We start from the raw sequence: 27,130 nt of genomic DNA, 5'->3' as shown, positions 1-27,130 counted from the left end.
ATAATTACTTAAAGTTTTTGCTAAATTTCTTAAGAAATCCTACTTACAATATAAATAGTACTTTATCCCATCACTCGTTTTATATCTCACCAAAATACCAAATACAAACAGGGAGATCTTTTTGTTCATACAAGTTCTTGTTCTACAAATTTAGGTCAAAAATCTTAACTTCATCATACATAATTGCATAATGTGCTTTGACCCGGCAACCCTATCAAATCAAAATTCATAATCGCGTGAAACAATATCATAGAATATGACACAGTCTTTAATGTCAAAAAGGTTATCAAGATAAGCTAACATAGCTTTAAAATCACCTCAAAGCTTCAAATCTTATCGCCTTCTCAATATCGAGTTCTTTTCCAGCTTCACTAACTGCTCAAGGCTTACAAGAGTCCATCTATCTTCAACTTGAGCAAACACCTTCTGATTTAAGGAGTCGATGATAATACTAATGTTTCCAAACCCGTATACCTGATGACCATCTTGCATTCTTCCTGGTTTGGGCTTAAATAGCAAATTATTATGTTGTGCATGAACTTCAATTACATCTTTCAAGCTCATGTCACCACCACTACCCATATCATCCAATTGGGCTGCATTAAAACCTGCAGGAACCCGTTGCTGGAACTTTGCAGCCTGAGCAGCTGCCCTCTGGGCTTCAAACTGCCGCTGTTCACGTGCTTTCAAGAAGCTAATGTTTTCTCTCACACCCGGTTGAACCACCTCCAAACCCTCAGCTGCCTGGTTCATCATTTCTAGACTGTTATTGAGCTGCAGTCGTACATGTTCATTAGATAACAGCTCGGCCGGAATAAGATCCTTCCAACCCAAAAACCAATTCGTAACTTCCTGAAAATTTGGTTTTGAACATAACCATTGATACAAAACTTGTTGCCATTTGTTGAAGAACACATCCATTATATGAATCATATGGTGAGCAGGAATGACATCAGCCCATCTCATGACCCAATAGAACTGGTCAAGCTTCTGGTCAGCTGGATTGACTTGAAATTCATGCATGACAGCCAACAGCTTGGGAATGATAAACCGAACCATTATCTGTTCCCAGCTTCCCGGATCAAAAACAGGTTTCCAAGGTGATAATATCGTGTAAGCCGACACATCACTTGGATGCCAAGCATGAAGAACACTTTCGAGTCGGGCCCGTATAGTATGATGCAGAGTCTCAAGCTTTTGACCCAGTAATGGTAGCCATGGATGAACCCAGAAATGTATGGGGACCGTATCCCGACGTGGGTCCCATGAGTCAACTGCAGCCGATAACTTTGGCATGACAATGTGGTCAAGTATAGTTTGAAGAGCCGAGGGAGGTAGTAACTGTTCCCAACAATCAAGAAACTTCAGCAATGGTTCAGGCTGTTTAGCTTGCCACGTGTTGGTACTGGATATCCTTACAGCCGGAAAAACGACTTCCATGAAAAGCTGAGTGTAGGGAGAATCAAATATCTCGTCCCCATGCAACAAATCTTTCCAAAATGATAAAACACTCAAGTGGTTTTCTGGGTTTTTCAGCGGGTCCCACCCTTGAAATTCTCTGAAGAACAGAGGCAAAGCAAATGAACATGCAATCGTAGACAAGCTACCTAGCTTGTACTCATCAGGAAATCGCTTTTGCAGGTTCCCAAATGACTTAGCAAGCGACTCAAGAGTCAATGTTCCCAAATGGCTCTCTTTATCCAGTCGTTCTAGCACATTTATAATTTCTTCCATACTATCAAGCTGCCTTTTTTGCCGATTAGCATCCACTTCAAGTTTTTCTCTCTCTTTCTGCAAAGTGACAACCGTCTCCCTTTCATTTCTCAAATCCTGGTCGATTTTCTGTATATCAAGTTCAGCCATATCAAGTATTAGTCTCACATTATGTTGTAGCTCAGGCATTGGGATATTATTCTCTCTTGATTTCTCTTCAGCATTCAAATTCTCTAAATTTGTCAGAACCCGAACCTGTGGGCCTCTCATATCAAGCACTGTCTGAACTACATCAAATCCCTGTTCTTGTTTCTTAACCAGCAACTCCTCTGCAGTTACATAGTCTTTCTTCTTCTTTTTTGACCGACCTTGCTTTGCCCATGTCTTCTCTTTCGATTGAATCCCAAGAGGTTGAGTCGGACCCTTATGTTCTTCTAATGGTTCTTGTAATGCTGGAATGTTAGATGCCTCTTTGTAGTCGTTGAACCCTATTCCCATTTGCTTGGGACGCAACTTCGCTTCAATTGGAGCTACAATACCTTGTGCATTTTTCCCTAAGCCAGCACCTCCATATCCCATTTTCATAAGTAATTTCAGCCCGATTCCTTTTGTGTGCTTTTCGAAAACACCTACATTTCCATCATCTTTTGCTTCTCTACCTCCCAATTTTACTTGAGACGACTTTTTGTTTAACATGAATTTCTCTAGTTCCTTCTGACGCCTCTGAAGAGCACCTTCTTTGATCTTCTTGCCAAACGCAGTAGGAAGAAAGTCAATCTCAGTGTCATCGACATCTGCTTCTTTAGACCCATTAAAACCGAGCCCTGGACCAGATGCCCCTAGACCTAAACCAGGTCGTTGACCATCATCTTGATCCTCTCTTTCATTTTCTGCTTTGGAAATCTGATCAATTTCTTGAATTGGCATCACAACACCACTAGAAACGAAATTTAGTGGCTTGGTAAGATCTTGTTTCCTAGACAAACCTTTTCTCCGTTTTTTCTTACCATAGCCACCTTCAGAATCACTATCACTATCACCAGAAGCAAATATACCATAGAGAACATCATCTTTGCTTTGATGGCGTTTTTCCTTGCGCTTCCCATAAAATTCACCACCAATCCACTGACCATCTTCATAATCGTTCTCCATTCCAAATCTCTCCCTTTCTTGGTCTTCCTCCATGATTTTTCAGAGAACAAACCTGCAAGGCTGCAACAAAATCATCAGTAAGAATGTCAGAACTCTGAAATCTGAACAGAAAACAGACAAGTAAGTACTTAATTATAACCAAGATGGATACAAATACTATTAGCTGTAGAATCCAAATCAGATCAAAAAGGGTTCTGGTTTTCCTATAAATCTCTGGATTTCCTAAAATACACACATATTGGGTTAAAAACGCCAGGAACGCATTTGCTAATAAAGAACCAGCTAGGTGCAAAAAAACACCATTTTTCTTCACGTATCCTACGAAATTGACCCATCTATAACCCAATACTTGCACGTCTTTGCTAAAAAATGCGAGGAACGCCCAATTTAGGAACATATTAAGGATGCAAGAGACCAGCCAGGTGCAAGAATAATCATCTTTCTTTGTATCCTACGGAAAAAAACCACGCATAACCCAATGAATATCGAATTTTACTAATCATTGCCTACGGTACTTTGAACCATCTAGAAACACTTACACACAAACAAACCTATGTATCCGGAATGTTGTACTAGTAAGAACCTTAAACTTAAAATTTGGAACAGGAAACATACAGAAAAGCAATCTACCAATATATATAGATATAGATATACAGATACTATAAATTGTAGGAATATCAGCCTAACGAAAAGGTCAGGCTGCGTAACGAGTCAAAACAGTTTTGCATTTAAACGAATTCCTGAATCCATATGAACATAAAGTCTGCCTTCTATTATTATTATTATTATTCAAAAACACAGTCTGATAGCAAAATTCAAAACAAGCAGATAAATTTCTTAAGTTCCCAGAATTAATCGCTTTCTTTTTATGAAATAAGTATAAAAAACCCTAATTTTTATAAGGGGGAAGAAATTGAGAAACAAAGAATTAACAAATTACAACAAGTCTATAAAAAATATTATGTAAATAATATATATGTAGAGGGATACATACCTGTTGATACGAATAACAGATTTCAAGAAGAGGGACGAAGAAGGATTTGTTTTGTGAATCAGTTTGTAATTAAGGGGGGATGGGTAAATATAACCCGTTTTCAAGTATCAAACCCGGCTATAACCGCCATTTGGGTACCAAGGGAAGTTTGTATTTGTATAAGGTTTCTTTCCTTTTTATTTTGAGTTGATTGCAACATTGTTTGGTTTTCTTTTAAGGCAACGGTTAGGTAAAGCGTAAAATTTAAGGAGGTTATGTATGTTTATCAAATTTAAAGATTTAATATGTAACTTTTTTTAATGTGACAGTATTTAAGTTTAGGTAAAATCTGCAATACGGATCATTTTTCCATTCTTTTTAATAAAAACGTTAGAGAGGGTTGTTAAATCTTTATGAGGTCATCACATGCAGGGCAATATCGTCATCCTTTACAACACAAAAAAGGACCCCTATTGCTAGGGAACTCAAAAGAGGACCTTGATTATTAAATTGGTAAAACCACAATAACCAATTTTACAATTAACATTTTGAAATCTTTTTTGATTTAATTTAAGTGATTTCAACAAACATTGTCCAATCGTCATACCCCTAATTAGTAAATATATGTATATTTTAAGATTTTAGTTATAAAAATAGATCTTGTATAAATATTTTTAGTTTTTGTTTTAAAACTAATTTATATATAAACTTTGTTATTATTTAAGGTTAATAAACATGCTTACTGTTATGTTAAGAATTTGATATTTACCAAAAAAAACAAATTTATTTGAATAATATAAATGTTATATTTGGTATTTTAGTTTTCTACGTAACATATTAAAGGGTTAATTAAGTTTATTTTAACATAAACGTTAATAAACTTTGACATTAATTAAGTTTGTATCGTTTGATAATATTTGTTTAAAGTTATTTGAATTTTTTTTTTTTAAAACTGTTTTCGTTGGTATAAACTTTATTACGTTCTTTATATAACATAATATATATATATATATATATATATTAGAGTGTGCCCGCGCGTTGCAGCGGCGACGGTCTATAATGTTTTAGACACCGTAACAGTTTATAGCGTGCAGTTTACTTTCATGAGATGCGTCAATGCCGGATCTAACCGTATATATCATTCTAAAAATAAGCCGCGTATTAGGTGCAAAAAATAATGAAGTGCAAACATTAACCATGAAAAATAACCACATACAAATTTACAATTGTAGGGGAGGAAACAAGACAATTAAAAAAATAAATAATCAATGATTAAAATTTAATACGAATATACAAAGGACATAATTGGTTCGTAATTTCATGAGTTATAAAAAGGTAATTATTGTTTAAACATTTTGTAATATAATCTATGACAATTAAGATGTTTTTTTCTTATCTGTAGCAATACCTTCAGCAATAATTTTAGAGTTAATGAAGATTTTATAACAATAGAGGTTTTAGGTAATTGTAGGGTTTTTTTTATTAAGGGTAATTTCGGAATTTCAGGGATAAGGTGTGTGGAGGTAGTTTAAATATAGAGGGTATATAGGTAATTCAAAGGTAGAGAATTGAATGGGGAAGGGGGTAGATTGTTTATGTAGGTAGTATAGATATATATATTTGTGTCAAAGTTTAAAAATAAAACTTTTAAAAATAAAAGGTGATCAATGGAATGAAAAAATATGGATTTTTTCTTCGAAAAATAATTTGATTTATGTAATCCCTTATAAAATATATTGACTCTCTATTTTATGAAATTCAGTCATTTTTTCAATATTATCAAACTAACCCTGACAAATATATTTAGAATGATTAGTTTTTGCACCTTATTATTTTTTTGTATATAATCCAAGACTTATATTTAGAAGGATAATCACGGTTAGATGTCTCATCATCACATCTCATGAAAGTATCATAAACAAATTGTATTATCGTACAACATCTCAAAAGTTATAAACCATCGCCGTTACAACGTACGGATACCTTCTAGTGTGAATAAAAATCAAATCAAATTCCAAAATTCAGATAACAAATAGTTATGGACAGTTGGACACTCCTACAGTCCTACGGCCCTACCTACAATTTTTACTTTCACCCGCTGAATAAAATTAGCAAAGAAATAAAACACATCACCTATACATACATTCCGACCTATATCTATCTCAAACCCTAATAATTTCCAACTTCACCAACACACAGTAATTTTACTCTTCATTCGGCGATGGAAGATAACGGTGAAGCCACCGCCTCTACGGTTGCCGGAGCTGAAGACGGCGGTTCCGGCAACATCAAAGTCAAAGTATCTTATGGTTCAAACGACTTCGACGTCCTCATCTCTCCTCAATCCACTTTCGGTATATAATTACTTCCTTTTTTATTTATCAAATCTCATTTGTTATATTATATTATTATGTGAAATAAATTAAAATTAGTTTTAAAATTATGTTTATATATTAGGTTAAGTACTTCAAAATGTATATATAGTTTACATTTTGCTATTGTGTGTATTATGGAGTTTCTGATGTGGCAGTCATGTAAGTTGTTGCGTTATTGAAATCGGTGATAAACGAGTGGGTTATAAGTTATTAGAGATCATATATATATATATAGTGATAGATAGTTTAGAAGTCGGATACGCACGATACCAGGACGCGACAAGTTAGGATACACGAAAACGTATATAGTTTGTTATGTTTTGCAATTGTATGTATCCAGTTACCTGTATATTAGGTAGCCGGTGCTTTTTAACGATGTGGCAGTCATGTAAGTTGTTGGATCATTGAAATCGGTGTTACACAAGTGGTTTATAAGTTATAGGAGGTCGGATATATGCAGTAGTACTGTGTGAAAATTTGATACGTAGAATAAGAGATAGTAGGTTGGAGGCTGGATATAAACGATTCGTTGCAATTTTGATATTTATTTTCAAGCTTATTTTGATTTTGACTTGTGTTTGATAACCGCATTTTTGTGGCTTATTTTTGGACTTATCAGCTCATATTGCAATTGCAAGTCATGATAAGCTTGTAACTCTAAAAATGAGTCATAAAAACAGGACTTATCTTTTAAAGCCAAATAAGCTAAAATAAGATGATCCAAACACTCCTTATTGTGATCTGTTAAAGTAATAAGCACTCTTGTTTGTGTTAATATAACCACACACTATACTTCTATTTACTTGTATGAGTGTTTAATAAGCAGTGTTGGAGCAGCTTATATGTAAGAGCTTCTGCTCATATGAAATAAGCCGAAACAAATCCAGATACTGTCTCTTGCATTTTCTTTGGATACAACATACTGAGTAGCTTATAAGCTGTGTTTTTTCTAAGCTTCCTCCTTAAGTTCAATAGGTATAGCACTGTCTCTTTTTACAAGATCAGTTTGTGAGTAATTTAAAATGGTATTATCTCGCTTCTCAAATTTTCTTTGGGTTTATGTGACTTAATGTTCCAATGTTCTCCTCGAATTACAAAAAGGTAGTTATGGCCTTATAGGACATGCTACTTTTATTTTATTCTATCCAGTAAGAGGCAAATCATAACTGATCTACAATATTTTTTTAGCACTGGTTGTCTAATGAGAATTGATAGCTGTTTTTCCAAAAAGAAAGAAGGCCTTAAAACCTCACAACTTTATAATCTTAACGCTCCAGATGTCTTTGTGCATGTACCCTTGAGGTAATTTTGCATAATGGTTACTATGATAGTAGACATTAGTGGCTCTTTAGAAAATGTTTCAACAATTCCTCTATATGGTTTCTTATATTTTTAATTGCTTATACTTATCAAAAATCTTTTTGTTTGTAAAGCTGATTTGAAGAACGTGATTGCTAAAACAACTGGGTTAGATCCTGAAGTGCAAAACTTGTTATTCAGAGGAAAGGAAAAAGATGACCAAGAAGGCTTGGACATGGCAGGTGTGAAGGACAATACGAAGGTGATAGTGATGGAGAAACCACTTGGTAAAGAAGTGGATATTGTAAAGGATGAAGAAATAGAGGAAAAAGTTGAAGAGATATCTAGAGGGGTTGAGGCTGTTAGTCTAGTAAGGAAGGAGAACGATGAATTCGCAGAACAGGTAAAGCCATTTTTGGTAGTTGGGTATGGTGATTTGATTATGAGTGTGATTTTGGGAATTTATGTATTTATCTAATTATCTGTCCTGCTTATGCCTTCTAGAATAATTTCCATCATTAGTGTAGTTACTAGAGTTTTTGACATAATATCAATATTAAGTTATCAAAAGTCCAAGTTTCTACATTATACAGTGATCTCTCTTTTGGTCAATTTATTTTTTATCAAATAGTTGATTATTATTTTTGACAAATAGTTAAATATCTGATTATCGTAACTTTCTAACTTTATAATACAGAAGCACATTGAAACAATATTTAGTACATGTTTTCTTATATAGTAGACATCATAAACTAGGTATTTCATATCTTCCAAATGTAAATTTAAACACCCACGGCTATTCAAAATTGTTATGGCCTGCCTTAATAAACTAACTTCTGCCTCGGGAAATAATTGTTTATCGTTGAGAAACTTATCATGCTTGACACTTATTCTCGAAACTGTTCATGCAAAGTGTAGGGTTTCTTTTGTATTTTTGCAATATTGATGGTTTCAAAAGTTAATCATATTCTTTTTAGCCTAATAATTGCCAGATGTTGAATTGTTGATTCTTTCTCTTATTGAAGGTGGCAAGTTTAGAGGCTGTAGTTAGCTCTGGGACACAGGTTGCTGATAAAGATTTTGTTTTTTTAACTGAGATGCTCATGAGACAGTTGCTGAAATTGGATGAAATTGATGCTCAAGGAGAGGGGAGAACACAAAGAAAGTTGGAGGTTAGTTCTTACAATTGATTTGGAACCTCTTTATTTTTTTTTTTTGTTATTGCTTGATTGGTATATATTAGCACAAAATTATTAAATAGAGTTAGGGATGTGTACGGGTCGAAACCCGACCTGGCCCGAACCAGGATGACCCGTGACCCGCAAGAGCATGAAAAATGGAACTGTGACCCATCCTGTGAAGGTTCGGGTCGGGTTCGGACGGGTCGCGGGTTTGCTTCACAATTTGTCAGTTTTTGGCTTCACCCGACCCGTCCAACCCGTGACCCGGAAATGCACTAAAAACGTGACCCGTGACCCGGCCCTTTAGGGCGTTGGGCGAGTCGGTTTGGGTTGGTTCCAGGTCGGGCGCGGGTTTCCAGGTCTTTTGCTCATCCCTAAATAGCATTGTGGATATTGGAAAATATTGGATGGGCAGATAGACTGGTTAGACAGGCGGGGCAGTGTGTCAAACTGGTGATTGGTCAGACGGGCCGGGTAATGCGTTAAATGGAAATTGCTGTACAAGTTAGGCCGGGTCGACACCTAACACTTGTTTTTAAAATCTTTTGTATGAACAGTTAGTGTATCAATAACACACTATCATTACCAAAGTAAAAAATACATAACTTTTGAGCGTCAGAACAATTCGAGGTGTTTCCTTTCCAGAGATATAGCATCTCCTGGTCTACCCCATATTATAAGTAGATGGGTTGAAATTGCGTCCTGTAAAAAAGACATTCACCTGGATTGTGTACTGTTGTCTGAGCGAAGCTCTGGTTAATTGTCTTACCCTTGTAAGCATAAAAGGGAATTTCAGTTCATTTATATGAAAACAAGTAACGTGTAAATTTGTTCCCGAACAATCTAGATTATCATTGTTTGGGTAAAGAGAGTGTCGGTGCAATAAAGTTAAATCTATATGTTTTTGATTCGGAAGACATATTTGTAAGGGCCTGTCAGTTCTAAATTTACTCATCTCCATCTTTCTAGTTATGCATTTCTAAGCGTCTTTTGGTCAAGTATATCATCTTCTCTTTTTTTGTTAGACAAGGAAATAAACTTGTTCATCCCATGTTTCCGACTGTTTTCAACGGGAGTAAAGCAATAGCTCCATTCTGTTAGTTTTTTAGTTTTTCGTACATTCCTTCTCTCTCAAATAGTTCAATGTTCAACTTTGTGTATGTATTAGTAATTTAATCTAATATGCAGCATATTTTTTTAGCTTTTCAGCTATCCTATATACAAATTTAGAATTTGTCTTGTGTGTTGCATATCAATTGTTAAACTTAAAGATTAGGAGCCAGCATATTGTCTTTATTTTTTATCCTGTTAACATTAATTTTGATTGGGCTTTAAATTAAAGGATACTTTTAACATTAAATTGCTCCAGGTGCGTCGTGTGCAAGCCCTTGTTGATAAACTGGATGATCTTAAGACAGTAAACTCCAAGCTAAGTGTCGAGACCCCTGAAACAGCTTCAAGTGAATCTTCATTGCAATCTTCAAAGGTGACTCAAGAGTGGGAAGTATTTGAGTCGTAATAAATCTCTTTTTTTTTTGGCTGTACTCGTCAATATTGCAAATACGAGGGTTTTGTGCAAAATATCAATGGCTACAATTGGAGTCCAAGATACTTGCAGTTTATTTTTAAATGAAAATATATATTCTATTCCCTGTTTGTATTGGCTAAAGTTTTGTAATGGCCGAAATATATCAAATGAAAATATAGATGCTTTATCCTGTTTCTTTTCTTGGTCATCAGTTTCGTTTGTGGGTCCGTGAGTGTCGTCAGTATTCTTTGAAAAAATGTGAATGTGATTGTGGTACAACTATTGGCAGATGTAAGAGCATTGAGAAAAGACGACTAGACAAGTCAACCTGTGTTTCAGCTGCTAGGCGGGCAAGCAACCGTTTTGAAGACTAGGAATTTCTGCTTGTATGCTGTACTAAGTGCTTACGTACTTGTACATTGGTTAAAGTCAGGAGTTCTTGATAAGATGTACAGCCTTATGAAACCGAGTACTTTGATTACTGAGGTAATCAGTTTCTACTTTTTAGTAGTTGGGTAAAGTAAAATATTGATTGCCTGATTATTTTGAGGGGGTTAAAGATTAAATTTTGAACAATCAGCTTTTACAGTAAATTTGGTTTTTAAAGAACGACCTAGATGTTATTTTATTTTCTCTTATGTTACAAATCTTTAAGCCTTTAACCCATATTAATTTTATAATATCTGCTTGGAAAAAAGTGAATTTTTGAAGTGTTTTTTTTTTCTTTTTAAATGTAATAATAATGCTATTCTTCATTAGAAAATTTGCCCCTCAAACAATCAGAAGTAGTCGTAAATTCGTGATGAATACAGCGCTAATGATAATGATATTGCACATCACATTTTATAATGGTAATTGGATAAATTGCTAATGATAATGATCTAGTAATCTTAAATTAACAGTAAATATTAAATAAATAAACAACTTATTGCTACAGAATTTTTTATAAGAAAATTATTATGATGTTGTATTTTAAGTTAGACTTAAATAGATAAAAATTGATAAATACTTGTTTAAGATCTGCTTACTTTCACCGGTGAGAAATTAAATATCCAAAAACAGGCTACAGATTTCCGACAAAAGTATCTTTGTGCATATACTTAACAAAAATCTTTGCATACAATCATCCACAAGATTACATTGCGACTCATTCCAGCAAGTTATAGATAAATAACCACTTGTTTGCAGTCAAATCTAATGGTTTCTATCTCTCATTTTACTACCATGAGGATGAGGTTTTTGGTTTAACAAAGAGACAATACACATCTTATTTGCTTAACTACTACTACTTCGGTCTTGGTTTCCATCCCCATTGAGATTTAACACTTGCAGAAGTTACCCTGACTGGACTTTTAACACTGCATGGCACTTTGTTCTTTGTACGCCAAGGGAATAAACTATTGATTCCTAACCCACATCCTTTAGGTGCAGTGTTGATCATTCGAGGCTGATACTTTTCAGTTTGGTTACTGATGTTCTTTGGAATGGGTAAACCAGATGAAATAGCAAGTGCTTTAGCATCTGAAAGGAACCTTTGGATGATAAAAGTAGGAGACTGATTGCCACCTGAATCCAAACTCACACCATCTAACATATTTCCATTCCGTTTTGCCATCTCTGCTGATTCCACTATGTCAATGGCTGCAGACAAAGAAAACGTGTCGATAGCATCTGAGAAATCATCATCACCGTCGTATTCATTTTCAGGAAGTTTTCTCCCAGGAGGTAGTCGTGGAGGAGGGACATGAAACTCATCTACGTCTCTAGTTGATCCCGTGTCTTTTGGCTTACCAGCACTTTGTTCCCATGAAAAAGGAACCCTGTTGCGCGAATCCCATGAACCTACTCGTGAAAGAGATTGATTATTTGGCCCATTGGGTCGTCTAGTTGATAGTAACGGTGCATCCAAGTTCAGTTTTCTTGGGTCTTTCGGGCGTGTCGTAGCCATTGAATAGAAAAGCTTATGGTGATGATGGCTCTTGGGGTTTAAGAGATTAGAAACTTAATTGGTGAAACTTTTAGTAAATAGAAGTAGAAGAAAGTTTTATATAGGTAAAGAACAGCTGGGAGTTATATGCATCTCGTGCAAATCTTCTAAAAAGTGCAACTTTAGAAAACCTCACAGATGTTGAAAAGGACTTGTGCTCACCCAAATTACTTTTAGTTTTCTTCACTTTTCCTAGGTGACATGCACCTAAACTTGGCTCAAATTTAAGTTTGGAATAAGCAATCCAACACTTGTACAACACATGGTTTGAATATATGTCCTTAAATTTGTGAAGAAGGTATTTCAAGCAGAATCCTTCCTACAATCCTATGAACCCTCTACTATTGTGGCAAGTTGATTTTAAGTCTTTAGCTTGGATACACTTAAATTAGTCATTCTTCTATTGCCAGTAAAAGTTTAGGCTAATTTTTATGAGGATTATCATTTTTCAATACAAAACTCAATTCTGGATAGTTGTTAATTTAAGCATTCTATAATGATAATCACTAATGAAGCTTGAAATCTTGAATAGATTGTGAACAAATTATAATTGTGAGAAAGATTGATCCTGGAAAGTGAAAGATCAAAGTAATAGTATGTATGTACTGATTTAATGGTTTATATATATACACACATCTATATAAAAACTACAGTATAATTCTATATATATCTACTATTGATTGAAAATTCTTCATCTTATATTATTTACTTCCAAGAAGAAACCCTTACTAATGAAGTTCCTCTCCATTCCAACACCATTTCATTCTCATCATCTCCTTTAATTCTAATCTTATATGGAGTTTCTCCCGCCTTCACCAGTTCCCTAGCCTCATTTCGGCTTTCTTGACTCATTCTTTGGCCTTTTAACCCATACCCGGTATGCAAGTTCATATCAAAAGCCATGTCTTCTCTTTGTTCTTCCCACTTTTGAAACCAAGAGTTTGATGATACAAAAGGTGCAAGAAAAAGTGTCTCCATAGTTATCCTTGCCTCACTAAGATAACTAGGAAATCCCCATTCCATTGACTCGTATAGTGCTTTGTAGCGCGCTAAAAACTTGTTGAAAAACGAAGAGAAGTCCGAAGAATTTCTGGTATTTTCATATCCTTCTCCATCTCCAAAGGTTATGATCCCTTCGTTTTTCGCTAAAACCCTTTTCGCCATTCTTAGGAAGCTCATCACTTGAGTTTTATTTCTTGAGCTTCTCATATGTGGAAGGCCAACCATACAATTGAAGGCCACAAATTCTCTCCCAACCATTTTATTGAAAATTTGTGCCATGTCCATCTCTTGTACCTTCAAATTTAGACCTAAACTTCTTGCAAAGTTACAAAGATGCTTCTTTGTTTCTTCAAAGCGCGAGTTTTGATCTTGATCGAGTTTGATACTTATGATGGTCAATGATTTCTTCATCCGGGCCATGGCTTCTATGACCGGAGGCCATTGACTTCCTTCACATAAGTCAAAGTCAATTATGACAATCGATACCACATGGGTTGGTACTGCTTCAATGATGGCTGAACCCGCCATTAAATGAGCAAACTTCCCATAAGGAAAGATATCATAGAAAGCTCTAAATGCCTGATTGAAGTTTCTCACAGATTCTTGTTTAAGATATGCTTCTTCTTCATGTTCTTCTTGTTGGAACAAGTTAAATGTTACACGTTCTAGAGGTGAACCAATCGGATTTGCCTTTTCACTTAAGCATTTAGCAATCACTTTAGCTAATTCTTCATGCTCCATCCCCTTGGCATCCGCATAAGCCATGAGTAGATTCTTGATTCCTGTTTGAGAATCATTTTCCATGGCATCATCCTCTACCACACAAACGGAAGCCTCATCTGTCCCATGACCATTTCTATCATCGTATAACCATTTGCATACATCATCAATTCCTTCCATGTTAACCAATGGAGGGTTATGTATATCTTCATGACCATAACTAGAATCATCACATACCATGGAGAAGTTAACGGATGAAATCGATGAGTTTTCCGGGGTGGTCATGGTGATAATTGAAGAGTCATAACAGTTACTGTCGTAACCGTTCATCATTTTTGGATCATATGGGTCGAGATTTGAACGAAAATAAGAGTGAGTTGGCCAAGAAGTTGTTAGCTCAGATAACTCCATGATTGATGATCTCAAAGTTAATCAAGTTTAGAGAAAGCTTTGTGGGTTTGAATTATCATTGATCTTGTGTATTTTTTTGATATATATTTTATATATACATCATCTTGGTTGAAAATTGTCAACTAAAAAGTTAAAAGTTGGCGTTACAAAATTGGAAATTTGAAGCAAGTAGCTTTCCAAATGAAGTCATTGTTCCTCTTCTATCATGTTCAAATGACTTTGTAGTTTTCTTTGAAGTAGGCCTCGATACCCATCACAACTAATATATTAGTATCAAGATCACCATCAAGAATTTTTTGGAAAGCAAGATCATCATAATTAATTAATTTGGTTTGGACTAATAGTTTGTTTCGAATTAGTAGAATCTGATGACATGTTAAAAAGAAGTAAATTATCATAAATTATATTTTATTTTTATTTTTTTGAGTCAATTATGATAAAAGTTAACATAAAGCTAGTTTATATAATTGACGATATAACATGTTTTATAGTTAATGAAATACGATTTTGCACATTTAAACAACTTAATTAGATACGAAAAACGAATAAAAATGGAACATAAAGATAATATGTGACCAAAAGATAATATGCTCGCACAATGCGACGATGATTATGGTGGCGGCGCGCCGGCGCAGGATGGTGGCGGCGGCATCAATGGGGGGTGTCAATGTCGAAAGTGGTGGCAGTGACGGGTGGTGGCCTGATGGGGGGACAATGATGTTAAATGTTAAAGTAATTTATGTTAGAGGTGGTAATGTAGTTATTTTAAAAGTAAAAAGGATTTATGTTGTTAAGTTAAATTATTTTATTAAGAGTATCATAGGTAAATTATGTAGAGATGTTTAAATTAATAAATAAAGAACTATTGTGAGTAGTTTAAGTTATAATTTTATTTTGAATAGTTTAAAGTTATAATTTGAAAAAAAGTAAAGAGGTTGATGCTTTATATAATAGTATAGATACAGATGAACATGAATTTGAAATAATTAGCTACTATGTTTTCATTGATTAGCTACATTGGTTGTAAAAAAAATAATTCCCAATGCCGTTTTTTACGGGTTTTGGATCCCAATACCGTCTTCGACGGTGTATGGGGGAGGTTGATATGTAGACAATCTTATCCTTACCAAAGGTAGAGAGGCTGCTTCCAGGTTCTACTATAGGTAGAATAGGACCTCTAGCCTTGCTGGGCATGAAGATTGAACCTATAACCTCTGTTTCTAGAGACATGAGCTCCAACCACTGATCCAACCCAGTTAATTTTTTGGTATTACATTGGTTGTGTTTTTATCTATTTTTGGCTTTCTACCATGGATAAAGTTAGCCCCTATTATTGTTTGAGTTCTCATGTCATGACACATAGAAAATGTTAAATGACTTGTGGTTGTTTTGCTGTCTATGAATTAAGTCCACCGTCCACGTATTCTCTAAATGTTTCTTTATTAATTTAGATGGTTACGATCTGACCAATTGACTCAGAACATACATATACACATGTTAATCATATAAGAGTTTGGTTTTTAACAAACTCTAATTTCTTGTCATATTAGCATTATTACTTAATTTGTGATTAGTGATGTGATACGATATGATATTATTTTTAATTTGTTTTCATTGGTTTTGTCTTCAAATATGGATGAATGTACATGTAAGTACTCATATGAAAACATTAATAAAGTTGATAAGCTCATTACATTTGAGTTTGACTAAACCAACTTCCAATTGGTCCTTAACAAACTCCCTTTTATAAATTTCTATTAGTTTACTTGATTAGGTAATGACTTTAGCGTCACATGATGTGTTTTATTCGACTTATAATGGCCTAATTGTGTCTATACGTATACAAAATTCAAATGGCGAGTCTGAAAAAACTCATATGATAAAAAAAAAATATAAGAATTTCGTAAATGATTTTAGGTAAAAGGTTTTGTTTACCCATATCTAATAGACTAATACTATCTTATAAAACATTTTGTTTTTTTTTTTTTTAAGAAAAGATGATTTGAACTATCAAAAATACTCTTATTCCTTATTCATTAATTTAAACATTTCTATCTAATATACCTATAATAACTTTGAATCATAACCATTCATTTTTTTTCCATCTCCTCAAATCTCAATCACTCATTTTTTTCTCTCTTCTCCATAAATCATTTTATTTATCTAATTCATTCAAATATTTTATCTCAAAAACCGTATATCGATAAATTATAAAAATTGTATGCGTGTTTTTAAAATTTCATGCTCTTTCATTAGAGATTTCATACGATATACTTTTGAAAAAATTTTAAATTCGATGGCGGAGCCCGCACGGCTAAAGCATTTAGCTATTACATTCTATGACTTATCACCTCCTATGACCTATCACGCCATCATCTCACCGCCGTAACGCGCGGACACTATCTCTCGTACATTCATAATGTAGACATTTTATCTAAAAACATAAATTAAACTTGTTATTATTTTTATTAAGGAAAAATAAAAACAAGAAAAAATGAAAATAGTAAAGTTGTAAAAACAAACTCACTTTATTTAAAGATTTAAGACAATATAAACCGAGTTACTGAAAAAAGCAGGTCGATATGTCCGAGTGGTTAAGGAGACAGACTCGAAATCTGTTGGGCTTTGCCTGCGCAGGTTCGAATCCTGCTGTCGACGTTTATTTGCTTTTTTGGCTCATTTTGCTTTTTCCTTCATTTGATTTATCTTTTACGTTTATTTGATTGTCTAGATTCTCAATCTTTCTATTACGGACTACTGTACTTATTATTGTTATTGATAAGGGTTTGTTTACCTACATACTGAAGTAATATTTTTTTGATAGTATATTACCTACATTGATATTTTTAAAAGTTTAAACCCTACATTAATTTAGAACAAAATTTGACAGTTTATATCCTACACTGGTGTTGTTTTCACAAACAGCCGATCGCCTCGGCCAGGAAGGAATGCCACCTGTTGGTCGTGCGTTCAAGTCTCATAAATTGAGTCGTTCATAAGAATCAAGCCTACCCGAGTCGTTCAAAAGTTTTTGACCCTAGCCTTGACTCGAGTTTCATAAATTGACCTAGTTCAAGTTTTTGGTCTGGGGCCATACTGACTTTTGGATAATGCGGAATTGGTTAGGCTGACATACATTCTTGTTGAGATCATATAGATTGAATAAAGTAAAATTGATATCTATTATGAATCCAGTTTGTATAATACTAACTAATTTTGTACAGTTAGAACTATCCATGTTAAAGTATCAAGATTCTAAAATCTTTTAGTTACATTCCCAAACAGATACTTTCACTAGTGGAGTTGCATTCCATTTCAACACCATTTCGTTCCCGTTTTGACCCTCGATTCTGATTCCATATGGGCTTTCCCCTTCCTTCACCAGCTCCCGGGCTTCATTTAAGCTGTTTATGCTCATTGTTCTTCCTTTCAGCCCGAGTCCCTTGATGGAAGTCGTGTTTTCTCTTCCTTCCTCCCACTTTTGAAACCAAGATTCAGATGATATAAAAGGTGCAACAAAAAGTGTCTCCATAGCCGTCCTTGCTTCATTGAGGTAGCTTGGAAAACCACACTCCATTGACTCGTATAAGGCTTTGTAATGAGCCAAATTTTCATTAAAGAATGAAGTATAGTTTGAGGAAGTTGCGAGTCTGCCACCTGCTCCATCTCCAACGGTTATGATCCCTTTGTTTTTGGCTAAAACCGCTCTTGCTATTTTTAGAAAGTCCATAACTTGACTTGTTTCTCTTGTCCTTCCCATATGTGGAAGGCCAACCATACAGTTAAAGACCACAAATTCTTTTCCCTCCATTTTGTTTACAATTTGTGCCATATCCACATCTTGTATCTTCAAGTTTAGCCCAAAAGTTCTCGCAAAGCTACAAAGATCCCGCTTTATGTGTTCAAACTGTGAATTGTGATCTTCGAGTTTGACACTTGTAATGGTCAAAGATTTTCTTTGCTGTGCTATGGCCTCTATCACAACAGGCCATTGACTTCCTTCGAGGAGATCAAAGTCAATTATGTCAACTGATTTCACATGGGTTGGAACAGCTTCACAGATGGCTGAATTAGCTGTAAAATGGGCAAATCTTCCATAAGGAAAGATCTCGTAAAAAGCTCTGAATGCCGACTTGAAGTTTCTCACAGATTCTCGTTTTAAGTATTCTTCTTGATTTTCTGCAGACTGGAACAAATTAAAGGCTATGCGTTCGATGGCTGGACCAATGGGGTATATCTTTTCACTTATGCAACTTACAATAACTTGTGCAAGTTCTGTCTGTCCCATTTCCATGGCTTCTGCATAGGCCTTTAGTAAACTTTGGAGGCCCGTTTGGGATTCAAGTTCCATGGTATCACTCACTTCTTCCATGGGTGACATTTCTTCTGATGGTACACATCCAGAAATGTCACTCAACTGAATTTCTTCGATGTCTTGATCTTCATCACACAACCATCGATTCATGTTTTCAAGTACCATCATGTTCTGTGAATCATTGGTATCTGATGAAGACTGTTGCATCTGATCATAACCCAGCAACGGATATTCTACATAGCCATATGACTCTGAGGATATGAATGAGTTTTCCGGGGTGCTGTTGATTGATGAAGGAAATTCATGGTGATGACTCGCATAATGATCAAGATTTGTATTGAAATAAGTATGAATAGGCCAAGAAGGTTGGATTTGAACCTCAGACTGCATCATCTTTTTTTCTTTCTTTTCTCGAAGATGTTTTTGCAGCCCAGAAGAGAGGACTATCTGCCTTCTAGTTTAGATGATTCTAGTGATGGTTCTTAATGTGTATATATACCAATCTTGTCTAATAGGAGTCAACAGAAAAGTTAAAGTGGATATAAGAATTAGAATTAGAATTAGAATTTGAATTAAGTTAACTACTTAGAGACCTCATTATTTGTCTTTCTTTATAGCTTGGAAGTTTTTAAGTTTGGTCAGCTGTAGCCATCATTCTTATATTAAACTTCAAAAATCTCAATCAATCAATTTTTTCAGTAAATTACGATTACATTTTACAACGGAAACTCAGCTTTTGTATGTCATATGTATTGCTTAGTTAGTGTATGATATAGATTTTTTCAGTTCAAGTTACTAAGGTAAGATGAGTCTTTGCCTCAGATGTCCGTGGCTTAACCCCCAAGATTATTACTTAGTGAATTTCGAACTTGAGACCTCTTGTGAGGACATCAAGATGCCTTATCACTAGGAGACCTTGGTGGTGGTTTTTTGTTGGTATTAAGTGTTTGAGGTAATTGGGTATTCACTTATTAGTTGAATGATATTGTGGCTTTTGCTGTCTGTGGGGTCCTGGATCGATAACTTGTCTTGTTGGTATTAAGTCTTTGGTTTCCTACAAACTCTATCTTGTTATAATCTTATTACTTTATTATGGATATGGATGTGAGTTGTGACATTTTCTGGATTTGGATAATGGAATTGGAATTAGTTGGTCAAAGTGTGTTTTTAGATATGCTTGTTCAAAATGATATCTTCAGGCATTTTATTATGTTATCTGGTACTCCCTTTAACTATAATATTCTGTTGTGATAATGCTTTTCTTATTAATTGTACATTGTTTATGATAAGAATTTGTCTATTGTCGAATGTCAGGTAGCATAAAGAGCCGGATGAGACGTTTATCCCCTTCAGGTAGCATAGATGTTACTGTTAGTAGAACAATTCTTAGAAGAATTCTCAAAATACTTGTTGAGGTTCTACTGGATTAAGTCTTACTGATACTAACCTTACTTATATATATTCGCACTTTGTTTAAACAAAAATTTTGGGTAATAGTTATATGCATAGTATGACACTTGCTTCCTTTAGGGATGTCACGGTTCAGATGGCCGATTTGAGCTTAAGTTGTTGACAAAACGGCCAAACCCATCAACTTTGGTTTGAGACTTTATATACCAAAACGACCAGTTGGAGACAGCCATGTATTTATCATATCCGATTTGAGCTTATGTGTGTTTGTAGTTCCTCGTCTGAAAAAAAGGCTGACTGATAAATGAAAACTGGGTTTCAAAATGTTAGAATTCGGTGCAAGTTAACTACTTAAAGAAATCGTGATTAGTCTTCTCTCGTGCTTTGGAATTTCCCCACTCCTTATACATTTAAATGAAATTCTTAACCAAGAATCTTATTAGATAACTATCCATGTCTATGGTTAAATTTTAACTATTATGATGGTAATAGTCATGGGAATATTTTCAAATGTAGAAACATAACTTCTGCCACATGAATATATATGTACTTATTTTATGCTTTTCATTTTCAAGTCAATGGTGGAATTAGGTACTAACTTGAAGATTGAATGATGTTTTGTCTTCTTATCATTCGTGGGATCCATACCATTCTTTTTCTTGAATAATCTTTTGACCCGTTACGAGAAAGATTAAGTGATTAACCTTGTTAACCATATGGACAGTTTGATTTCCTGCAAGATCCTGGTATGTATTAACCTGTTTTAGTTATCATCCATCTAGTTTTAGTACCTTTGCTTTAATGTAATATGTCGTCCTTGATGTCTTTATGTTTTGAAGTAGGATTGTATCCTAACAGACATATATAGTTAGTTACTGTCTAAACACATTTCAATGTAGTAACATACTTTGCCTATGTTAACTGATGAATTATTGGAAAATAATTGGAATCAGTTGATCTGTATATTGAGTTCTTAAATTATGTACGAATACAACTAGTTTTTGTGCAGATCTATTATGCTGTCATAGTATCTACATCCAAGAACAAACTCTGACAAGAGAAGTTCCATTCCACGACAGCACCATTTCATTCCCGTTGTCTCCTTCAATTTTGATCCCGTATGGGCTTTCTGCATCCTTCACCAGTTGCCTAGCTTCGTTGAAGCTTTCTCTGCTCATTGGTCGTCCTTTTAGACCGAGACCCATATGGAAAACCATATTTTGTCTTTCTTTGTCCCACTGTTGTAACCAAGATTTGGATGATATAAACGGCGCAACAAAAAGGGTCTCCAAAGTCATCATTGCTTCAGTGAGGTTGCTTGGAAAACCCCATTCCATTGATTCGTATAAAGCTTTGTAGTGTATTAAGTTCTTGTTGAAATATGATGAAAAATCTGAAGAATTTATAACTCTTCCACATTCGTCTCCATCTGCAAATGTTACAATCCCTTTATTTTTCACTAGCAACCCTTTTGCTACTTTTAGGAAGTCCATAACTTGACTTCTTTTGCTTGTTTTTCCCATATGTGGAAGGTCAACAATACAATTAAAGGCCACAAATTCTCTTCCCTTCATTTCGCTTTCAATTTGTGCGAATTCCATCTCTTGAACTTCCAAATTTAGACCACAATTTCTTGCAAAGCTACCAAGTAGCCTCTTTGTTTGTTCAAATTGCGAGCTTTTATCTTGATCAAGTTTGATATTTGTGATGATCAATGATTTTTTCATTCGTGCTACGGCTTCTATGAATGTTGGCCATTGACTCCCTTTGCCTAAGTCAAAGTCAACTATGTGAATCGACTCCACATGGGTTGGAATCGCCTCAAGGATGGCTGAATTTGCTGTGAAATGAGCAAACCGACCATAAGGAAAGATCTCATAGAATGCTCTGAACGCTGACTTGAAGTTTCTTGTAGATTCTTGTTGTAAGTACTCTTCTTGATTTTCAGCACACTGGAACATATTAAAGGCTATGCGTTCGAAAGCTGAGCCAATGGGGTTTATTCTTTCACTTGTGCATCTGATGATCACTTGTGCTAGTTCTGTCTGTCCCACTGCCATGGCTTCTGCATAAGCCTTTAGTAGATTTTGGAGGCCCATTTCGGGTTCCATGACATCATATGGTTCTTCCATGGGTGACTGTTCTTCAGGTAGTACACAATCAGAAACGTCATTTGATTGAATTTCTTCCTTATCTTGGTCTTCTTCACACAACCATCGGCACACATCATCAAGATCCATTATGTTCTGCGAATCATTGTCAGCCGGTGAGAGGTGTTGCATTTGATCATAACCCAAAACTGGATATTCTACATTTCCATATGACTCAGATGTAATCAATGAGCTTTCAGGTGAGTTGCTGATTGAAGAAAGAGATTCATGGTGATCACTCTCATAATGATCAAGATCTGTATCAAAACAAGAATGAAATGGCCAAGTAGTTTGAACGAGAACCTCAGACTGCATCATCTTCTGTTTCTTTTCTTTCTTGAAGATGATTCTGCAGCCAAGTAGAGAGAATTATGCACCGTTGAGGTTTGATGATTATTGACGTATTTCTTGATATATTTATATATCATCTATATTAGTAGAATTCAGCATAAAAGTTAAAAGTGGATATAAGAAGTAGAATTTGAATCAAGCTAACTACTTAGTTACCTCACCATTTGTCTTCCTATTAGCTTGGAATTTTCTTGAGGTTGGTTAGCTGTACCATCACTCTTATATTATACTGGAAAAATCTCAATCAATCAATTTTCCAGAAAATTTACAATTTACAACAAAGTTAAACTTTAGCATGTCAATTCTTTGCAGCAAACTTTTCCTCTTTGCCCAAATTTAAGCTAGCATAGTTCCTTTGCTCATATTGGTGGCAAACTTAATGAATTATATTATGATATAGACTTTACCAATTTAGAAATGTTACTTTGCTTTAGGTATGGCTCAACGATACAGACTTTGATATATCAGAGCCAAATGCTTAGGAAAAGAAAAGGCCATGGGGTTTATATCAGTACCAAATGCTCGTCTCTCAAACTTTCATTTTTGCTTAGGTACGGCTCAACGATATAGTCTTTGATATAGACTTAACCAACTTAGATATGTTGTTTTGATCAATCACAAGATCCCAAATATATACTTCTAGTGGACTTAAAGTAATGGAAATGTTTTCATCCAATAAGAATGTACATGTATATATTCTGATATACTAATCTATCTAATCTTGTTGGTAGTAAGTGATTGAGGTAATTGTCTATTCACTTGTTTGGTTGAATGAAATCATGGCTGCTTGCGGTCTATAGGGCCCCCCATAATGCTAATTTGTCATTTGTAATCTCCATTTATGAAATTTGCTCTATTTAGAGAACATAACAGTCTTTGGTTTCTTACAAACTCTTTCTTGTAATAATCTTATTAGTTTATTGTGATATTTTAATGAAGTTTAATGTGATTTGCACTCTAAAAAATTGGATTTTGGATATACTGGTTATATATGATATCTGCAGCCATCCTGATATATTTTCTCTTAAAATATAATATCTTGATTTGATAGGGTTTTATCTTTTTATGAATCTTTTTGTTTGGAGTTCTTGTTTTGTCTATTGATCGATAGTCCTGAGGGTTGGATGAAATACTTTCTGCCCTTTAGATTCTTGTCGGCAAAACAACTCCAAGTACTTGGGTAAGCTTTTGCCGAATTAGGCCCTGTAGATATTAACCTAGCATCTCCTTTTGATAAATCTGCTCTTGTGAGTATACACCATAGAACATATTTTAGACCAGAATGGTATTTAGAATTTATATATTAATTTGCTTCCATCTGACCATCTATGAATGTGCCCGCCCCGTTTGACCCGTTTGGGCTTAAAGTTCTTGAACAAACCGGTAACCTTGGTTTGGAAGTTCTAGAAACGAACCTGCTGTATTAGTGACCTAAATATGAACAAACACTAACCTTATTATATAAAAGTCCATGTTTAGACCATTCAGTCAAACTTAGAGTGAGTTGGTCAAGGAAGCTAAAGCAAATGCCAGCTTTCATCACAGTTTTGTCTTTCTGATGATTTAAAATCCAAATTCAAAGAGTCCTAGTGGCTTTGATTTATCATGTTTGTTTGGGGTTTTCCATTATGCACTAGTACTATATCACTTGAAAGACGTCGATAGATAGTCAAAAACTAGGATTTAAAACAATAGAATTTGAAGCAACTTAACTACTCATATAAGCCATTTTTGGTATTCACTCATTTTTTTTGGAATTTCCCCTAGTGATGGCTTTCCTATAGTATACTCTTAAGTTATCAATCAGAATCTCATTAGATAACCGTTCATGTCTAAATCAAGAATGATTTTCTTGTGGCAATTCAGTTATTTACGATGATAAAAGTCATGAGAGAATATTTTTAAATGCAGAACACAACATTAACCACATATATTTGTTTATTTTATTATCTTTTTGTTTTCAGCTCAGTCTTGGAGTTGAGTAATAGCTCGTAGATTGAATGATATTGTGACTGGTTATTGTTTGTGGGACCCACATATCCGTAACAGTTTTTTTCTTGAATCTTAACTTGACCTGTTTTGAGAAAGATTACCCTTGTTAACCGTATGGATAGTTTGATTCCTAGCAAGATCTTCTGAGTGAATGGCAATCTGATTGGATATTCGTTTAAAAAAAATGTAAGTATGTGCTTTGAAATATAATTATTTACAGATCATATATGCAGGATCATATCCTAAATGAAATGCAATTTATTACAATCTTAGCAGATTATAATGGTGTAACATAATTTTACATAAATAACTGATCCACATTGGAAAATAGTTGAAATCAGCTAATCTTTAATAGGAGTATGTTGACTATATATGTTCAGTAACACCTAGTTTCTGTGCAGTGCTATCTACATCCAAGCAGAAACTCTCACAAGTGGAGTACCCTTCCATTCCAACACCATCTCATTCCCATTTTGACCTTCGATTCTGATTTCATAAGGGCTTTCTCCTTCCCTCACTAGTTCCCTGGCTTCATTGAAGCTTTCTCTACTCATTGGTCGTCCTTTTAGACCGAAACCCATTTGGAGAGCCATATGTTCTCTTTGTTCCTCCCACTTTTGGAACCAAGATTTGGATGATATAAAAGGCGCAACAAAAAGGGTCTCCATAGTCATCCTTGCTTCAGTAAGGTTGCTTGGAAAACCCCATTCCATTGATTCGTATAGTGCTTTGTAGTGTGTTAAGTTCTTGTTAAAAAATGAAGAAAAATCGGAAGAATTTTTCATTCTTTCGCATTCTTCTCCATCTCCAAAGGTTATGATCCCTTTGTTTTTGGTTAAAATTGCTCTTGCTTGTTTTAGGAAATCCGTAACTTCATTTCTGTTTCGTGTCCTTCCCATATGTGGTAGGTCAACCATACAGTTAAACACCACAAACTCTTTTCCCTCCATTTTCGTGCCAATTTGTGAGATATCCATCTCCTGCACCTTAAAAGTTAGCCCAATACTTCTTGCAAAGCTACAAAGTTGCCTCTTTGTTTGTTCAAATTGAGAGTCGTGATCTTGATTAGGTTTGATACGTATGATGATCAATGATTTGTGCATTTTTGCTATGGCTTCCATGACTGGAGGCCATTGACTTCCTTCACATAAGTCAAAGTCAACTATGTGAATTGTTTCGACGTAGGGTGGAACCTCTTCAGTGATCACTGAATTCGCTGTGAAATGAGCAAGCCGCCCATAAGGAAAGACTGTATAGAAGGTTGTGAATGCTTTCTTGAAGATTTTCATTGCTTCTTGTTTAAGGTACTCCTCTTCTTGGCTTTTAAACAAGTTAAGGGCTAAACGTTCAAGAGCTAAACCCACAGGGCTAGCCTTTTGACTTACACAATTTTGTATCACCTCGGCTAGCTTTATTTGTCCTAACCCCATGGCCTCTGCTTGAGCCATGAGTAAGTTCTCGAGTCCCAAACATGACTCCGTTTCTATGGCATCATCTTCATGTACAACGGATGATTGCAGTTCATATGGGACATATGCACACACATCACTTGAGTTGTTGGAGACGCTTTGGTCCCATATATAGCTATCAATTGAAATCTCTTCCATCTGTTGATCAACATCATTCTCACATAACCATCTGCATACATCGTCAAATATGGAAGGACAGTCATAAGAGGGAATTGACCAAGAAGGTTGATCCATAGTAGCCTAATTATTGCTATGTGTAAAAACAGATATATTTCTTGAGGTACGGTCATAGTATGATAGTTCTTTTATACGCGATAGAATGTCATAATAAACGTTAAAATTAAGGTTTAGATATTTAGAAATTGAAGCGAGTAAACTTCTTAATGAAGTCATTTTTCGTCTTAATCCTATATTATATTTTATCGTGCACTTCATTTCTTTTTCAAGTGTGAGTTTCTCTTCTTTTTACACTCATTTTGCTTGATTATTTCTTGAGTATTACCTTGAAAAGAACTTGTGTTTTGTGTTTTTCTGATATTATATTATTGTTCATTTCTACATCAAGAATCTTTTTTATCCATTTCTTATTCAGAGGGCAACTTTCCTTTCATTTTACATCCTACTAATTAATCATTTCTTGGTCATTACCTTGAAGATGGAATGATATTATGAACAAATCTTGCCTGCAGGGCCCACGAATCCTACGTGTTTTCTTTCGTGTTGAAGAATAGTTTGACTTATTAGATAAAATACTACATCAGTAGTTAAATATGTCAAACAGTTTGGTTCCCTGAAAACTCTTTCTTGGTATAGTCTTACTTGTTTATTATGAATAATATATGAAAGTGATTGATGTGTTTTATTAGGCTCATCTGTATTTTAACCTAATTTGATTTAGATATATATGATTGGTATGTCCGTATGTATGACATTCAGTTCTTATTATTCTTCTAACATTTGCATCTCTGTTTAGCAGGATCATAATATCACAACTTTAAACAAAAAGGTACATCGAACACTATCTTCTGCGATCCATTTTGTTACAACAGTTTACTGACTGTATGATCTTGATCATTATTTCGTATGCATGGCCTTTTAAAAC

At 34.8% G+C, this 27,130-nt stretch overlaps 7 protein-coding genes and 1 non-coding gene across 9 annotated transcripts; 2 read left to right on the top strand and 6 right to left on the bottom strand.

The window, feature by feature from the left end:
* Nucleotides 1-55: 55 nt before the first annotated feature.
* Nucleotides 56-4,007, bottom strand: LOC122607808 (septin and tuftelin-interacting protein 1 homolog 1). The gene is made up of 2 exons (XM_043780859.1): nt 3,860-4,007; nt 56-2,925 (listed from the first exon to the last, which is right to left on the bottom strand). Exon 2 carries the CDS (start codon nt 2,896-2,898, stop codon nt 334-336), a length of 2,565 nt encoding a protein of 854 aa, XP_043636794.1. The 5' UTR covers nt 2,899-2,925; nt 3,860-4,007; the 3' UTR covers nt 56-333.
* A 1,946-nt stretch (nt 4,008-5,953) lies between these two features.
* LOC122607299 (BAG family molecular chaperone regulator 4-like) lies at nt 5,954-10,830 on the top strand. Of its 2 annotated transcripts, XM_043780244.1 has the most exons (5): nt 5,954-6,192; nt 7,647-7,915; nt 8,538-8,684; nt 10,063-10,179; nt 10,511-10,830. In XM_043780244.1, the coding sequence occupies exons 1-5, from the start codon at nt 6,060-6,062 to the stop codon at nt 10,514-10,516; spliced, it is 672 nt and encodes a 223-aa protein (XP_043636179.1). In that variant the 5' UTR covers nt 5,954-6,059; the 3' UTR covers nt 10,517-10,830. The 2 variants fall into 2 exon arrangements, with proteins under 2 accessions (XP_043636179.1, XP_043636178.1); XM_043780243.1 differs by lacking the exon at nt 10,511-10,830 and having other exon boundaries at nt 5,956-6,192; nt 10,063-10,415.
* Nucleotides 10,831-11,318: 488 nt separating this feature from the next.
* Nucleotides 11,319-12,224, bottom strand: LOC122608438. Its single transcript, XM_043781548.1, has one exon. It carries the CDS (start codon nt 12,167-12,169, stop codon nt 11,507-11,509), a length of 663 nt encoding a protein of 220 aa, XP_043637483.1. The 5' UTR covers nt 12,170-12,224; the 3' UTR covers nt 11,319-11,506.
* Nucleotides 12,225-12,913: 689 nt separating this feature from the next.
* Nucleotides 12,914-14,341, bottom strand: LOC122609504 (protein NODULATION SIGNALING PATHWAY 2-like). The gene has a single exon (XM_043782544.1). The coding sequence runs from the start codon at nt 14,339-14,341 to the stop codon at nt 12,914-12,916; it is 1,428 nt and encodes a 475-aa protein (XP_043638479.1).
* Nucleotides 14,342-16,917: 2,576 nt separating this feature from the next.
* Nucleotides 16,918-16,999, top strand: TRNAS-CGA. Its single transcript has one exon. It is a non-coding gene; the product is annotated as a tRNA-Ser (tRNA).
* Nucleotides 17,000-17,606: 607 nt separating this feature from the next.
* Nucleotides 17,607-19,049, bottom strand: LOC122609503 (protein NODULATION SIGNALING PATHWAY 2-like). The gene has a single exon (XM_043782543.1). The coding sequence runs from the start codon at nt 19,047-19,049 to the stop codon at nt 17,607-17,609; it is 1,443 nt and encodes a 480-aa protein (XP_043638478.1).
* A 2,048-nt stretch (nt 19,050-21,097) lies between these two features.
* Nucleotides 21,098-22,534, bottom strand: LOC122609502 (protein NODULATION SIGNALING PATHWAY 2-like). The gene has a single exon (XM_043782542.1). The coding sequence runs from the start codon at nt 22,532-22,534 to the stop codon at nt 21,098-21,100; it is 1,437 nt and encodes a 478-aa protein (XP_043638477.1).
* A 2,432-nt stretch (nt 22,535-24,966) lies between these two features.
* LOC122609501 (protein NODULATION SIGNALING PATHWAY 2-like) lies at nt 24,967-26,262 on the bottom strand. The gene has a single exon (XM_043782540.1). The coding sequence runs from the start codon at nt 26,260-26,262 to the stop codon at nt 24,967-24,969; it is 1,296 nt and encodes a 431-aa protein (XP_043638475.1).
* Between the last annotated feature and the right edge of the window lie 868 nt (nt 26,263-27,130).

This window comes from Erigeron canadensis, chromosome 7 (genome assembly GCF_010389155.1).
Source record: "Erigeron canadensis isolate Cc75 chromosome 7, C_canadensis_v1, whole genome shotgun sequence".
NCBI lineage: Eukaryota > Viridiplantae > Streptophyta > Magnoliopsida > Asterales > Asteraceae > Erigeron > Erigeron canadensis.
The sequence above is the reverse complement of the archived record's forward strand: the minus strand, read 5'-3'. Positions and strand labels throughout refer to the sequence as shown.